This window comes from Anastrepha obliqua, chromosome 1, assembly GCF_027943255.1.
Source record: "Anastrepha obliqua isolate idAnaObli1 chromosome 1, idAnaObli1_1.0, whole genome shotgun sequence".
NCBI lineage: Eukaryota > Metazoa > Arthropoda > Insecta > Diptera > Tephritidae > Anastrepha > Anastrepha obliqua.
The window spans coordinates 70,824,892-70,840,688 of NC_072892.1; the positions used below are offsets into that span (position 1 = coordinate 70,824,892).

Genomic DNA, 15,797 nt, shown 5'->3' on the forward strand with positions numbered 1-15,797 from the left:
GTCGTCAATTGACTTGGCACTAACAAAAGAGCCACCAGCGAAAATAGCAAACAATCTGAATCCCAAATGAGTGCCATGGTGCGGCACACTTCATGCCAAAAGTATGAATTAGTGATAAAATAAATAAATGTGTGATTTCATACATTCACACATGTACATACATACGTATTAATAATCAAATTAATTAGTGACTCCTCCAATGTGTAATGGATTCCGCGGAATCTTATAGGCTCTTGGATTTTCTGAGTAAATGTAACAGACAATTTGTTTACAATAGCATACATTGTGATAAGTTAGCTGCATTTTTCCCGCAAGCTCAAGAGTGACTCATGCAAATAGTTATTAGTGAGTCGTAGGTCTACCGATTGCCTATTTTTCCGCCCTTAAGAGTGTATATGCACACGCACATGTGTACATACATACATATATGCCCAATGGAAATGGTGTTGCCCACATTTACAACACCTTACAACCGGAAAAGCAGCAACGTGTAAACACACGGAAGAAGGGGGCTATATGGAAGCAATTTTCTTTGAAGTTAACGCGTAATTGTCTCATTATACGTTTTTTGGCTTATTCTACATGGTCAACCTACTAACTGTTTATTGGCTGGCTGTCGTTGAATGCAACCCATTTGTGTATATTATTTTCTTTTTTTGTTGTTATTCCACATTTCTTCACTTTTCCTGCACCGCCCGCGCCCAAGATTTTCGACTGACTAACCGACTAGCTATTGAAGATTGTGGTCAAACGTTAGATGAAAAATAAAATAATCCAAGTTCCACTTTATTTCACTTCGCACTTAATAACCACTTCGAGCAGACCGTAAAATCGAAACAGAAAACAAAAAAAAATTAACTAGCAAACTCTTTGAAAAATTCACGTCGTCTGCAACACGCATCTGTGAGATACTTTTGTTAATTTCATTCCTTAAACAATTTTCAATGGCTTCGGAACACTCTCAAATACTCTTAGATGTGTGGAAATTAATTCTGTTGTATTGAAAATCTTCGGTTAATTACTTTTTGTAGCTTTTGATATATTTTCTTCGTGGAAAATTCTCAGCACAAATAACACATACACTCCTCCATTGATTGAGACCGCAACGACAATGAAGGAAACTGAAATACAAACGTCATAAACGCAACGCGAAGTCGACGACAAAACTCGAAAAACTAAAAGGCAAAATTTTCCACGTAGAGTTGGTTTCTCCAGCAAGCAAGCAAGTAAGCTGTCAGGCAGCCACCAACCAACCAACCATCTAGATAAGCGAGAGCTCGACGATTTGTTTGTACGAATATGTCGGTTTTGCTGGATGGAGTTGAGTTGGCGGTTAGCTTTTGTATGAGCACCATTTGGAAATAGCGATAGTATTGTTGAGCGCGCTCTCTGGCGTACAGTGTGTTTGAGAGATAGCGGGCGTATATTGAGAGAGTGCAGTACCATACAAACGAAGGAGTGAGTGAGTAGTCAACAAGCTGGTGTGGTTGTGCATCAATCCAAGGTGTTAGTCTTAACGCGTGCATATGTATTTATATTCATGTGATATAGATTTTTAAAAATATGAAAAGGCTTTCCAATATATATGATATGTCATTCGATGATTCAACTGAGAGGTGTGAACGTAAATACTAGTGATTTTCGAGAGCACGCTTTGTTTGCTCTCGCAATAATTTATCTCACCTCTCCCACACGTTGACTTTACGACTGATTTTGTGATAGGTTTGTCATCAGGGTTGCTTTTTAGTAGTATTTAACAGATACAAGTAGCAGATAATATTGTGAGGGAGTTAAAATAGTAAATAAATTTAGTTAAAATAAAGCTTGGATCTTTTATTGCAATAAATATTGGGTTGGCAACTAAGTAATTGGGGATTTCACTCAGCTTCAGTTGAATTTTTAGGTTTGCAGACGTAGTATAAATGTAAAACACATTTTAGTATTTGATAGTTGGCAATACAGCTGTCAATCAGTAAAAAAAGGTTTTTGATCGCTTGCGTAGTTTTCGTTTAGTGTTCGTTGAAAAATGGAAAACCAAAACGAACATTTTCATCATATTTTGCTTTTTTCTTTCCACAAAGGGAAAACCGCATCGCAAGTTCATAAAAAGTTATGTGCTTTTATGGTGACGAAGCCTTAAAAGAACGGCAGTGTCAAAATTGGTTTGCCAAATTTCGTTTTGGTGATTTTTCACTCAAAGATGAAAAACACTCTGGCCGTCTAGCTGAAGTTGATGACGCCCTAATCAAGCAATAATCGATTCGGATCGTCACAGTACAACACGTGAGATTGCAGAGGAGATTCATATGTATCACATACATGCATTGAAAATCATTTAAAACAACATGACTATGTTGAAAAACTCGATACATGGGTTTCTCACGAACCGAAAGAAACGCATTAACAGCTGTTTGAATAACATGTGGCTAACCTTTTAGTGTTCAGTAATTATGATCGAATTGTAAATTATTAAAATATATTCAACTAAGCTTAAAAAATGACCACTCGAAAGTTTTTTGGCTCGCAGATTAGAAATACAATACTAGTCTTTCAAAATGGTTCCAATTGTTTTGACCCCCACTTTTTTCAAAACCATGACGTGACGTCAGAATAGTGTTTAGAACACAAAAATACATCCGAAACCAGTATCATATAAAAAAGGAAATTTCATAGACCTGTGTTATTTGCAAAAAAAAAAAAATTTTAATAAATTAATCTGTAAAGACTAAAAGATAAAAAAACTGCAATAACAAGTGGTTGTGAATTTGCAAACTTTTGACAATGCTTTTCTTATTGGATTAAAATTATCCAATATACGACACGTTTCAAATACTCCTTGGCCTAAGATAATTTCAGTTTACTTATTTAAAAATTAAGCTGGCCTAGTAAGACAAGCTACATATTAAATGGATTTTTTTCTGGAAGAATGGAACAAGGCCAAGATCACAATAAAGACCGCATCACATGAGACATATTTCCGAGTAATGCAATCTGTGGTGGCTATCAAAGTCAGAGCGAAATATACAAACGTGTTTTTGAAATTATATTTACTTAAGTTGCCTCTTAAAAGTCTTGCTCTGCCACTATTCTCAAAAATACCATTATCAATAAATTTAGAAGTAAGATTAAAAAAGTTATTCCCAAATTGAATTAACAAGATTTACTTAAAAAAAAGGTGTGTTGGAAATTAGAAACAAAGTATTTTTTTTAATGTATAGTTCGTTTGCGATATGGCAAGCCAGTACTTTATTACAACCTTCGAGTTTTGGGCAGCAAAATCGGAAAGAAAATCAATCATAGATCTGGATTATAGCAGATTATACTGTAAGCAATAAAATTAGTTCCCCCAATTTGCGGTCCGTATCACAGCCACATTGGTCGATTTCAATTGACGCTTCGGATCAAATGATTTTCGAAATTTTTCATTTCCACAGCAGCCATCTACCCAGCTGTATCATATGTATACAGAAACGAGTCGAGATTCATGAAAGATTGCAATAGAAGTTGGCCGCGCCTTCAGTAGTTCAGTCGAGGTTCGTATTAGGCTGCGTTCGAAGTTTTCGCTGAGCCGCAAACTCTCTCCCGACATGCATAAAAATGGAATCGAGTACCACTGTTCCTTTTCAAAATGATAGCACTTAAGAAAGTGGTTTAATATGAAATGCGTAGACGCTCCCTACAACGGAATCCCATGAATTTGACCAAACTTTATATATGCACACTTATACAAAAATATTTTCTTTTTAACTTCATACAAAAAACTTTAATTATTAGCAAAACAGAAAACGTATATAAGAGAACTAAAAACCAACACACACACACATATAAAAGCTCACGCATTCAATGTGATATCATTTAAATACAAGTATATATGTATGTCATAGAGAGCAGAGTACAAAAGAAAAACAAAAAAATAAGTTCTCAAAGAAACAACTGCTGCTGCTTCTGTTGTCATTGACTTTAAACTACCACGCGTTATGTGAAGGAATCACTGAGTCGAAGTAGCTACAGCGGAAGTAGCGGACGGCACATTCAAAGCACCGTTGCGTCATTACCATATTGCAGCGCACCACAATTACACCGTTGGGAGCTGCGGTGAGATATTGCATGGTTGGTTCGTAGTAATTTAAAGGTGAGAAGGAAGCAGAAATGCCAACACAAAGCATGTAGACCAATAATGTCAATATAAAGTTGATGTGAGTTACATATGGGCGATTTGTATTCATAATAATGCAATCTGAAACCATTTAGCCATAGAACGAAGACTGAACTGAATTTAGTTTGATGCATAGAGTTGTTCTAAAGTAGTACTTTGATTTATTATTCTTGAGTGATTTTGGCTGTCAAATGAGGATCTCGCAATCGTGTTATTTTATAGTTGAAATGAAGCACCCAATCCAAAAAAATTGATATCAAAAATAAAATTAGGAGATATACATAGACGGATCATAAAGCTGGATTGTGCGAGTAGAAATGGGTATAAAGTATAAAGTTATACTATAAATCAGATAAAACAGAGATAAATAAAATAAAAATATGCGCTTTGAAACTTATGCGGACAAGAGCCACAGCTTATTTAAAACTAGAGCTACACTGCTGCAGTGGGAAAAGTAGAGTAGACTGGTCTGCAGAGGTACTCTTCAGGCAGAGTTCTCTCCCCTCTCCTTTGGATTGGCTGTGAACTCCTTGTTGCTGACTCTAGAGAGAGGGGGTTGCCACGTCACTGCTTACGCTTACGTCGGAATACTATGAGTAGTTATAATCAAGAAATCAATTACACTTTACTTAAATCCACCTTTGAAAGGTTCTTCAAGGCTAACATCTCGTCAGGAAGAGAGGAGCAAACTCAAATACCATGGCCTCTCTTCTCCATAAATGTAAATTTTTACACGGATGGATCCGAGATAGAAATTAAAGTAGGCTATGGAGTTTTTTCAAAAGAACTAGGACTAGAATTACCAAGTAGAAAAAATCTTAGCCGTAAAGAACGTAACTGTGTACCTAAATACACACGCCGTAACAAAAACTACGATAAATATCTGCACGGATAGCCAGGTGGTCATCAAATCAATGGAGGTAGTTATACTAAGATCAAAGGTTGCTTAGGAATGCCTGATATTATTGCCGTCTTTAAGGTCAGTTTTATATTGGTGCAGGGACATAGAGATATTGACGGAAATTGCAAGGCCGATGAGCTAGCCAGAAAGGGTACTAATCATCCACTGCTTGAAAACGTAAGTAATATTGGAATTCCTATGTCAACTTGCAAATTAAGGATACAAAATAATAATCTTCAAGAGGCCAATAGCTCATGGAGAGAAGAAAATACTTGTGTTACAACCAGGCTAATTTGGCCGCAAATAGATAACAAAAGGTCATGAGTTTTAGAGACGAGGAAGAGAACTGTAGAACACTTCTTCCGTAATTGACCAAACTTAGCCAGAAATAGAGAAAGGTTGTTAGGTAAACACTCTTTTGACTCTCTTTCGGAACTATCCCCTATGCTACTACATATACCATTATTTTCCATTAGTTTTTGAGTAAGTTAGCGTAAAATAAAATTCGTCGTATTAATTGAACTCGCGGTTGAAGAATTATCGAAGCACTTTATTTTCGCGATTAGAATTTGTTGGTTAAATCTTTTTCGGAATCGTTTTATTTTTTTTTCTGTATCGAATATCTCTTTTCGGCTTCGATATGTTAAATATTCTGGCCACATTTTGCTGAAAAGGCTTGTCGTTATGGTGGGAATATTTTGTTTGGGTCTTTAACCAGTTGTTTAACAGTTTTGTTTTTTTGTACGGTCAAATTAATCGCAAAACGTTGCAAAATAGACTATACCTTTATTTTTGATTACGTTAGGTTAGGTTGACCTGGCTAGCTGAAAGCCATCACATAGACCTTTTGGTCCTTAGTGGTACCATATGGAGCTTGACCCTAACGTTTTCTTGTAGTAGGCTTCTTGTAATAATCCTGCGTCTTTTGCGAATCTAAGTAAGCTCTGAAGCTCTAACCCCGAAAGTCATTCAGATCTCTCATATTGTAGAGCTCCTAATGTCGTTTAATGTCTGTCTGAACACTGTCTGATCCAGTAGATGTCTGTTGCTTTTGTCCTGGATCTCGTCGGCGCAGTTTAGTAGGTGTCTCCTGACGTGGCCGGGAGGCGGCTCTGGCTCAAGCAGGTGTCTGCAAGGGTGAAACCTGCGGTAGCACCCTAACAGGAATTGTTTGCTGAGCAGTTTGTTATGCTCCTTCACAGGTAGCATATGGGCCTCGTCATGAAGGTGTTGTATTGGGGACATCAAAAGGCAACCGGTCGCTGTCCGAATGCCAGTGTTTGGGCGTGTCTAAAGCTTTATCCACTGCGTGTCCAGGCGACCAGACAGGCGCAGCATAGTTTAGAACCGGCCGGACAATTGCCTTAAATGTTGATAGCAACAATTCTTTGTCTTTGCCCGAAGTGCTGCCGGCAAACGATTTGAGGACCTTGTAGCGATTTTGGACTGTAGTAGCAATTGCGATTGGGTGCGCAAAGAAGGAGAGCAAACTGTCGAAGGTTACAGCCAAAATGTTGGGATTTAGAGATTCCCTGTCTTTTAGTTCATTGCAAAATCTGCAGGTATCATTGTTTGTGACTCCCATCTTGTATGCGTCTGCCGCTAACAAATTGGGGCCTGTCACATTAAGTGACCCGACTTTAAATAACCAATTTCTAATGCCATATAGCCTATTAGACATTACCGACTGTACCATCAAAATCAAATAATGGTGCGATTGTTTCACATTTTTCACAAAATACTTAGAAAATAAGTAACAATCGTTTGGCACAAGCTTACAAGAAATTCAATTTTTACCAATTATTTTGTACTTACAAAAAGTGGGAAAAAATAAATGTTTTTCTCTTTTTTTTAACCACGATGAAAATTTGAAATTTGGAGGAAATCATCTGCCAGACGATAGCGAAAGGGATCACAAAACTAAATCTTTTTGAATTTCTTGTTTCAGACGACCTGTATGAGCTAAATCGTGCCAAAAAAAACCGTTAAACCCGAAACCAATCTATTGGTTGTCACACACAAACCACTCGCCTTGAAGATGCACATAGATAGATGTATTATATGTAGAAGTTGTATATTTTGTTAAAATATTTATATTTGCATTTCTTTTAACCGCTACATTAAAAAGGAAACTCAAGTCGTAAAGTGACATTTAGTTTTAATCAATAGGATGACTTCTACCAAAAAAAAAAAACAAAAAACCCACTTGTAACAAAACTCATCGGAGGACATGATAATTTCCATTACTTACAGAAAATAGTTCAACTGGTCGGAAAAATGTAAGGAAATAGGTTAAGGCTTAGGGAGGTTAGCTGGCACCGAACTACGGGGCTACACCAGGTGAAATATTGTACTTACTGGGAGGATACAACCAAAAGAGGTTTAAAAAACTCATAACCCTCCCCAAGCATAAACTGCACATGATCGGGCCAATCCCAAGAGACTCCACTGCACCTTCTCTTTGGATGTGACGCTACTGCAGCCAGAAGAAAGGCACATACGCTCAACCCAACCTAGCTCTGTCTTAGGTTGATTATGGGAACTAGGTCTGGATGAGGTACTGTGATGAGTAGAGGACACAAAATACCACGAGGTCGAATAATTATTAATTATTTACAAAAACTTTAGAAAACTAAATTCATGCCTTTTAGGGATTTGTCTATTTTCCTTTTTCTATAAAATTACTATTTGTTAATGAATACTTGTGCAAGTGTGTGTGGTATGCATTTATTTCTCATGTGCTTTTTTTTTGTTTTTGGTTTGGTATCATGACGACCAAACAACGGGCTTAATAAAAATGCAAATTAGCCAAGGGTTTTCTCTCACTTTCAAGTTCATGGGTCGTTATTTTTTGCGAGCAGAGGGTCACAACACCGCCATTCAACCGCCTCTCACAAAGGTAGCATTACTCTCCAAATATGTAACGCGCTGGCCTTGATATGTTTTTTTATGCGGATGCAATGAAATTAAAAGTAGAATGGTATGCGGCTATAGTCTGGCAACGGTAGCCAAGAAGCAACTGCCGGTTATTCATTGTTTGACTTTACAGTGTCAGGTAGGAAGGAGTTTTATGAGCGTAATATTCTACAATGTACAAAGAGCGAAAAGTGAGTTGAGTGGGGGTTGTAAAGTTACTCCCTGCAATGCAATTAAATGCAAACTGCCTTGGAAGCACAACAGGGAAGAATGTAACAAAATAGAAGAAAAAAAAAATGTCGGTAGTGGAATGTTTCTGTTAATATACATAGAGTGAAGGAATAATGGGGTAATGACTACATTTATGACGCATAGCAAGTGTTTTGCCTGGATAACGCAAAAGGTGATATCATTGACCTCTAAGATTTGAACCATATGAATTCACGCAAAACGATAATTTTTGAAGATTGTTAAATGAAAATGTGACATGAAAATCGGTTAAGACTTACAATCATTTCCGTTCTGGAACTGCTCACTTTCGAATTCTTGCTGATCTGCTTCCATGTTTAAATCATTGGCGTAGGTACCAAAGGTACTTGTTGAAGACGGCAGCTCATCCATTGGTGAGGGTGTACAGTTTCCTGCAAACACATCCTTCTCATCACTGGCGTCACGTTTTGTTTGCTCTTTTGCCGACAAGGTTTCGACAACATTTTCACCATTTTTGTACGCATGTATGGAAGGACGTTTTTGTACCACTCGCATTGGTGGCGATGACGTGGATGATGCTGGTGACGGCGGTAGTGGCACCTTAAAAGCCTCGTCATCCAACTCGAGCTCATGCGTATGCGTAGCGCTTGTAGGTACACAGAAAGCTTCTTCTACTAGTGGACGATTTTGTAATGTTGGTATTGGTGGCGATGTGTTTAATGGAAGCGCGTTTCCATTACGATTTTGCAGTGAAGGTATTGGTGGTGAACTAGGGACTGTCGTTGTGGGTGATTGTACTGGCGTATTCGCTGAAATGGTGTTGGTTTGGTTTTCATCATTGGTTGAAACCGTAGGTAATGTGTCGTCAATGTCCATAGGTACATTCACTTCTTCATGGATCGAGCTTTTAGATAATGGAATAGGTGTAGATATATTGATACGCCGTCTATCTTCAGCCTCAGATTTCTCTTCGATTTTATTTGCATTTACCTCAGTGTTTGGTATAGTAAATGTACGCCTTTTATTGTTCTCATTTTCACATTTTTGCGAAATGATCTCTTCGTCTTCTGTCACAGTAGCAGACGCTACAGTAAAGGTACGAGGTTTGTCAAAGTTGTCAGTTAAACTAGCATCTTCTAAAGGTGCAATGGTAGCAGATGTTGCGCTGCTGTTGGATGTGCAATGTGGCTCAGTATTCAATTCAATATCAGTAGATAAAGTATCGTTATTATGGCGAGTTGAACTTGCTTTTGACGTTTCTTTTTCGGTTGTTGCGGCCCGTGCTGGTTTTTCGTCTACAACAGATGTTTTTCGTGAACCGAATAAAGTAAGTTTCGGCTCACTTGCTGTTGACTTTTTACGTTCGATTTCAATGCGCTCCGTATATTCGGATTTCTCCAAAAACGTCATACTTTTTGGTGAAACAGCTGTGGGGGAGCGTGGAAACTGTTTAAGTGAACTTTCCTTATGTTTAAAAGGGAAAACAGGGGAGGAGGCTGAACTTTTACTGCTATTTGTTGATGAATTCATATCTAATGACAAATTCAAAGCATTGTGTGAGCCAGACAAACCTTTATTGCTCTCTTTCATTAAAGATTTTTTTATTTCACACTCTTCAGTGGGATTCTGACTGTCATTTGTTGAATTAAGGGATTTTGGAGAAATCGTAGTTATGGTTGCTTGTGTAAGATCAGCAGTTACCCCGGATGCCTTTTCAGTACTGCTGCTATCTAAGTTGTTTTGCCCACAATTAGTGTTTTGCCATGTTGAAGTAGGTAATTCGGCATTTGCATTTAATGGCGCTTCATGTTCAGATTGTGTAGTTTCAATCTCCGGTTGAGGCCCTTCGGCATCTTTCAGAACACCCTCGCTATTATCAGCACTATTTCTTGAAATTTCTATAGTATCCGCAAGCTTGCACTCGGTCTCCTCGGTTTTTAATGGTGAAATATTTTCGTCGTATACGGTCGATGTGGGCAATTGACTCCGTTCAACGTTTATATTTTCTTTTAATTCAGAAAAACTCATATCCACATCCATAGGTTCTTCATCACAGGTGTCATCTATTAGATTTGTATTTTGCTCCGTTGACAACACTTCTCCACTCGTAGCTGAAATCAATGAATGCAAGTCGCCTTGGTCACTCTCACTCTGTTCTGGTTTATGGATAGTTAAACTTAAGGGATCCGCCAATACATTTGTAATAGTTGCATTTCTTGAATTCGCAGCACTAAAATATGACTCTATTTCGGAATTTTCAAAACTATATTCATCAGCCATACATTCATATTCGTTATTAACACCGCTAATTTGATAGGATTGACATTCTGCGAAGGTTTCATTGTCCGATGAGGTAGCCGTATCTGGTTCAATGTTTACTTCTAGGTGTTGAATAGCTTTATTGTTGGATTCGTCTGAAAGAGAAATGTGTAGAGAAAGAAAAAATATGAATTAAAATGTAGAATACTTTAAAAAAATTAATTTAATGGGTGAACAAAATCGAAGTACATACTATAAAATATGTTAACACGGCAATCGGTTTAACCGAATCGTTATTGTTTTTAGAAACGCTGCAAAAGTGGCAATATGCGTAAAACTAAATGTTAGCTCACGCAGGTTGTGTATACGTGATCATCAAAGAAACCGGCAAGTGACGTCATAATATTCCACATTTTGGGAAACATATGTATGCTGTTAGAATCTAAAAAAAATTACTTTTGAATTATAGACATACCTTTCCCTCGAGCACATGCGCTCTTTTCATGCTCATTTATGGCTGCAGTCAATGTTGGTATGAGGCCGTCTTCAAAAGTTAGTTTTGCGCGGTCTGAAAGTTTAAAAAATTCATTGAATATAAATAAACGAAATAAAGTGAATAAAAAACTACTTTCAAGAAAAATGTAGTACTTGAACTTCAACAAAACACAGCAAATATTAAAAATTCTCAAATATTTATATTCAGTACGCAGGATTATTAACCGATTTCGAACTTGGTACACCAATTGGCCGCCTAAAACTTGTGCTAGACTTCTCTGGAATATTTACGTGAGAGTTCGTAAAGCCACTGATTTAAACTGATAAATCAGCTCTACTCTCAGCGCGTAATTAGCAAGGTCAGAACGTCCGAATGATTTCCAACCGGACCGAAATTAATGACATCAAATTTCAGGCTATCAAAGCTGAAAAAATATTGTCCATTTCACAGATTCTTTGTGTTTTATTTAAAAACAAAGATCTGTTTTCTAAAAAAAAGCGCCTGTTATTTATTTTAATCCATAGTCGCCGTAGTCGAATGGGTTGATGCGCGACTACCATTCGTGTGCCCTGTATTTCTGCCACGAAAAAAGCTCTTCATGAGAAATCATCCGCCGTTCGGGGGGCGACATAAAACTGTAGGTGCCTCTATTTGTGGAAAAACATCAAGGAACGAGCTCGGCCAAACCAACAAAGGGTGTAAGCGCCAATATATACGTTTGCCACAGAGTTAAATTAATTTGGCGAGAACTTGTCCCGCAGCTCTCATTTAGCTCATTTTAGCTCTCACTTTTGGCATCCGTCTGAGAAGCTATAAGACTTGTTACTTCATCAGGTCAATTTTCGCACATGTCTCTGATATAGCCTAATGTATCTTTTTGTGTTTGAAAAATAAAAATATAAGAAAATAAAATAATTTTTTGGTCTCACCTTCCGTATTAATATTCACAGCAGTAGGCATCTCTGACACTTTTGTTCCATTAAAATCGTCTTGAACCTCTATAAGAGAAACAAATTAGGAAACTTGCACAAATACAAAATGTGTTAAAGTATTTTACATACCGCCGGACTTATCCGCTTGGAACGACACGAGGATGGACGTACTATAAAGGTCCACTATCGGCTCGATATCGGAGCGATTTTTCTCACTCGCTATTATTGTTGAGGAGCAGGCATTATCAGCCACAGGTGCCATAGCAGCTGATTTAAGTGGCGGCGATTGAGAAGGCAATGACTCCTTTGACGGCGATGATTGTGTGCCTTTTAGATTTGCGGATTTCGAACAGATTGCGTTGAACTGCAACGAAATAAAACACAAATGGAAGTTAAAATAGAAAAAACGAAAAAAAGAAAATTTTCCAATGTCAGCAGCTAATGTGTGAAGTTCACGTTTTGTGGCCGTGAAGAAAATTCGAAAATGAACTACACAGCAAAGCCAAGTAGTGTAGCAGTCAGTAGTGCCGCATCCTTCTCGAATTTTGCTGGTGTACTGGTACTGCGCTTTTGGCAGTGAAATGTGTAAATATGAAATAGAAATAAATTACGAAAAAAATCACATAAAATCCAAATCAAAACACTAACAAGCAATGGCAGGTGCTACACAACTTGCACATGAAGAAATTTTATTCTACAATATGAATATGCGAGGGCCTGCTCTGCTTGTCCCCAAGCGTTTGCAGCAGCCAAAGTAAAGTGTTGAAGCAGTACGTGTACAGAAATACTATATTAATGTGGGCTTGCGTGTACATATATAAGTATAATATAAAATGTGTGCAATTTCGTATATGCAGATTGGTTCACTGAGCTGTCATGCCGCCACCGATATCTTTGAATCTGAAATACGGCGCAATTTGTATTCATTTGTTTTTTTGGTTTTTTTCTTGTTTTAGCCTTTTCTTTAAGTTTACATATATTTTTTTCTTTTTATGCAAATTTCAAAACTGTATTTCGTATAAATTTCACAGGCAGCGCCGCCAACTACCAACAGTTTAGTTCACTGCGCCTAGACCTGGGCAACGTGTCGCATCTTCTTTTTGCAACGTCACTCGTTTCGTTACACTTTTGTGGCACAATCTGTGGTTTTCTGCAGCAAAATGCAATTAGTTCACCATAATGTAGTGGCGGCATTGTGGCATCTGTCAGTCGGCGGTCGGCACACAACAAATGTATGTGTGTACTAGGCACGAATTGCATTTTGTTGGCTTTATATGTACAATGCGACAAGTGAGCGCCAAGCCCAGTCCCCTTTCTTTTTTATTTACATATGCACATATTTACATATACATATATACATATTTGTTTTTTATTTCTTCTACTAAATACTATTTCTTTTTTTCGGTGGGTATGGGAAAATGTGCTCGAAATTCAATTAGCAAAAGCGAGACAAGGTTAAAGTCACACACGAAGTACTTGCATGTATAGGTAATGCATCTACATACTTATATACATATATAGGGATGTGGACACATACTTATGTACAAACGTCGGCATGTATCTGATTATTTTCCCTCATTACTGACCAACCACACAAAGGAATCAGGTCGAATCGAATACGACTCAGAAGACCTCCATAGAGAAGGGAAATTATTGGACATTAGATGAACATGACCAGAAAATGGCTCTGGCTATTGCGAGTTAGCAGTTGGTAAAATGAGGTACGACAAAATAACTGTTAAGCAATTGGTGAATGATGAAATTTGCTTTAACTTGATTAGATTTTGTGCTGCTGGCATGCACCTCAATGCAGTTATTACATTAGTGCCTCACGAAAAGTTACAGTTTTTTCAGTTTTTAAAAATATCTTTTCCAAAAAGCCACCTCAGATGATAAGAGAGCTTAAGATTAAAATGTTTAAATGTTTTTGATTTCATCAAAGGAATAAACGGAGCGGTGTTGAGATTTGCGAAAAAAATTGCGAGGGAATCGATACATTTGAATTCAAAGATGGAAAAATCAAAATAGTGACCATACATGAAATACTGACAAAAATTAAGAATATAAACAATAAAAAATCTCCAGGCTACGACAGAATTAAGGGACAAATTATAAAGAATCTACCCGACAATGGAATTAAGTATCTAAGGAAGATATTTAACTTGTCAATAAGACTTAAATATTTCCCTTTACCCTGGAAAGTTTCTGAAATAATTGCTCTGCCAAAACCAAATAAAATGCCAACAAGCCTTCATCATACAGGCCGATAAGTCTTTTGCCTATTTTGTCGAAGCTGTTTGAACAACAAATTTATGACCGCCTTGATCCCCTACTACAGGGTGGGCCATGTAAAATTTGCTTTTTGAAACGGCTATAAAAAACATTTAATCAATATTTTTTGAAACTTTTTTTTATTTCGAAGATTGAACATTGTCATTTATGAATGAAAAATAATATCGTTCAAATGACTGCCACGACTGGCTTTACATTAGGCCATTCAATCAACCCAATTTTTAAGCACATTTTCGATTGTTTGGGCTCCATTTTCATGAATGGCAACTTTGATTTCGTATTTTAAAGCATCAATCGTCTCTGGATGGTTCGCATAGCATTTGTCCCTAACGGCTCCCCACAAAAAATAGTACAACGGGCTTAAATCACAGCTCCGAGGCGGCCAATTGATATCGGAATTTCGTCTGATTATTCGGTTTTCAAAAGCGGTAGCCAAAAGTTCGAGTGTAACTTTAGCAGTGTGACAAGTTGCACCGTCCTGTTTAAACCAAATGTCGTCCATGTCATCCTCTTCAATTTTTGGAAACAAAAACTCGTTGAACATGTCACGATAACGCTCGCCATTTACTGTAACCGCGGCCCCTCGCTCATTTTCGAAAAAAAAACCGCACCAAACAGTGACTCGTTGTGGATACATTTCCTTCTCTACAGTAACGTGTGGATTTTCTGAGCCCCAAATCCGACAATTTTGCTTTTTGACGTCGCGACCGATGTGAAAATCAGAAAAGAAGAATTAGACTCACCACTTTGGAAATAGGTTTTCAATATTTTCCAATTTTGTTCAAGCGTATAGCGTCCCATTTCGTAAATGTTACACATTTTAAACATGAACACATTTGACATGTCATTTGTGTTACCATTCTCAAAAAAATAGGTGGTTCAATCTGTACAATCTAACCACATCATTCCCTCTCATCAAATTGGTTTTCGGCGAAAACATTCAACGATACAATGATACAACAGGTACACAGAGTAGCCAAAAAAAAAAAAAAACAGGAAATTGACAACAAAAATTATTGCGTCGCAGTGTATCTTGAAGTGGCTAAGGCCTTTGACAGTGTGCATCCCGGACTATTGCACAAATTAAAAAAAAAAGTACTTCCAATTGACTATTATCCACTTTTGCGAAGTTATCTTAATGAAAGATATTTTTATGCTAAATATCAGGACGAATGCTCTGATGTACTACGTATGGAAGCAGATGTTCCACAAGGAAGCGTTTTGGTGCCACTCTTATACATTATCTATACACTTGATATACCCTGCCCAAGTGACGATAGCATGATTGCAACCTTTGCTGATGACACCGTTTTAATGACCAATGAACAAAAACATACATGTTGCCCCAAATAAACTACAACAGCTACTTAACACAACGCTGGCCTGGTTTAATACATACATGGGCAATCGAAATTAACACAGATGAAAATATCCAAGTAATATACATACACAAACAGAAAGTGTGATCCACAAATATTGACTATAAATAATAAAGTCATTAAATATCATACAAAAGCCAAATATTTAGTCATAATAACTGATGCAAAACTGACTGGAAGGAGCATACTATATACTACATAGAATTGAAGTTAAAAACAGATTCAGACAACTCTACTGGCTACTACGAAACGACTC

General features: G+C 37.4%; 1 protein-coding gene across 5 annotated transcripts in view; it reads right to left on the bottom strand.

Annotated features, from left to right (window-relative positions):
• The window catches only part of LOC129235903 (mucin-2), a 60,580-nt gene that overhangs the window by 15,842 nt on the left and 28,941 nt on the right, over positions 1-15,797 (bottom strand). For all 5 annotated transcript variants that reach the window (XM_054869975.1, XM_054869976.1, XM_054869977.1 and 2 more), the window contains exons 2-5: positions 12,000-12,234; positions 11,868-11,936; positions 10,918-11,010; positions 8,483-10,597 (exon numbers count right to left, since the gene is read on the bottom strand). In XM_054869975.1, the coding sequence (XP_054725950.1) occupies positions 8,483-10,597; positions 10,918-11,010; positions 11,868-11,936; positions 12,000-12,234 (2,512 nt within the window). The remainder of the gene's footprint in view (positions 1-8,482; positions 10,598-10,917; positions 11,011-11,867; positions 11,937-11,999; positions 12,235-15,797) is intronic.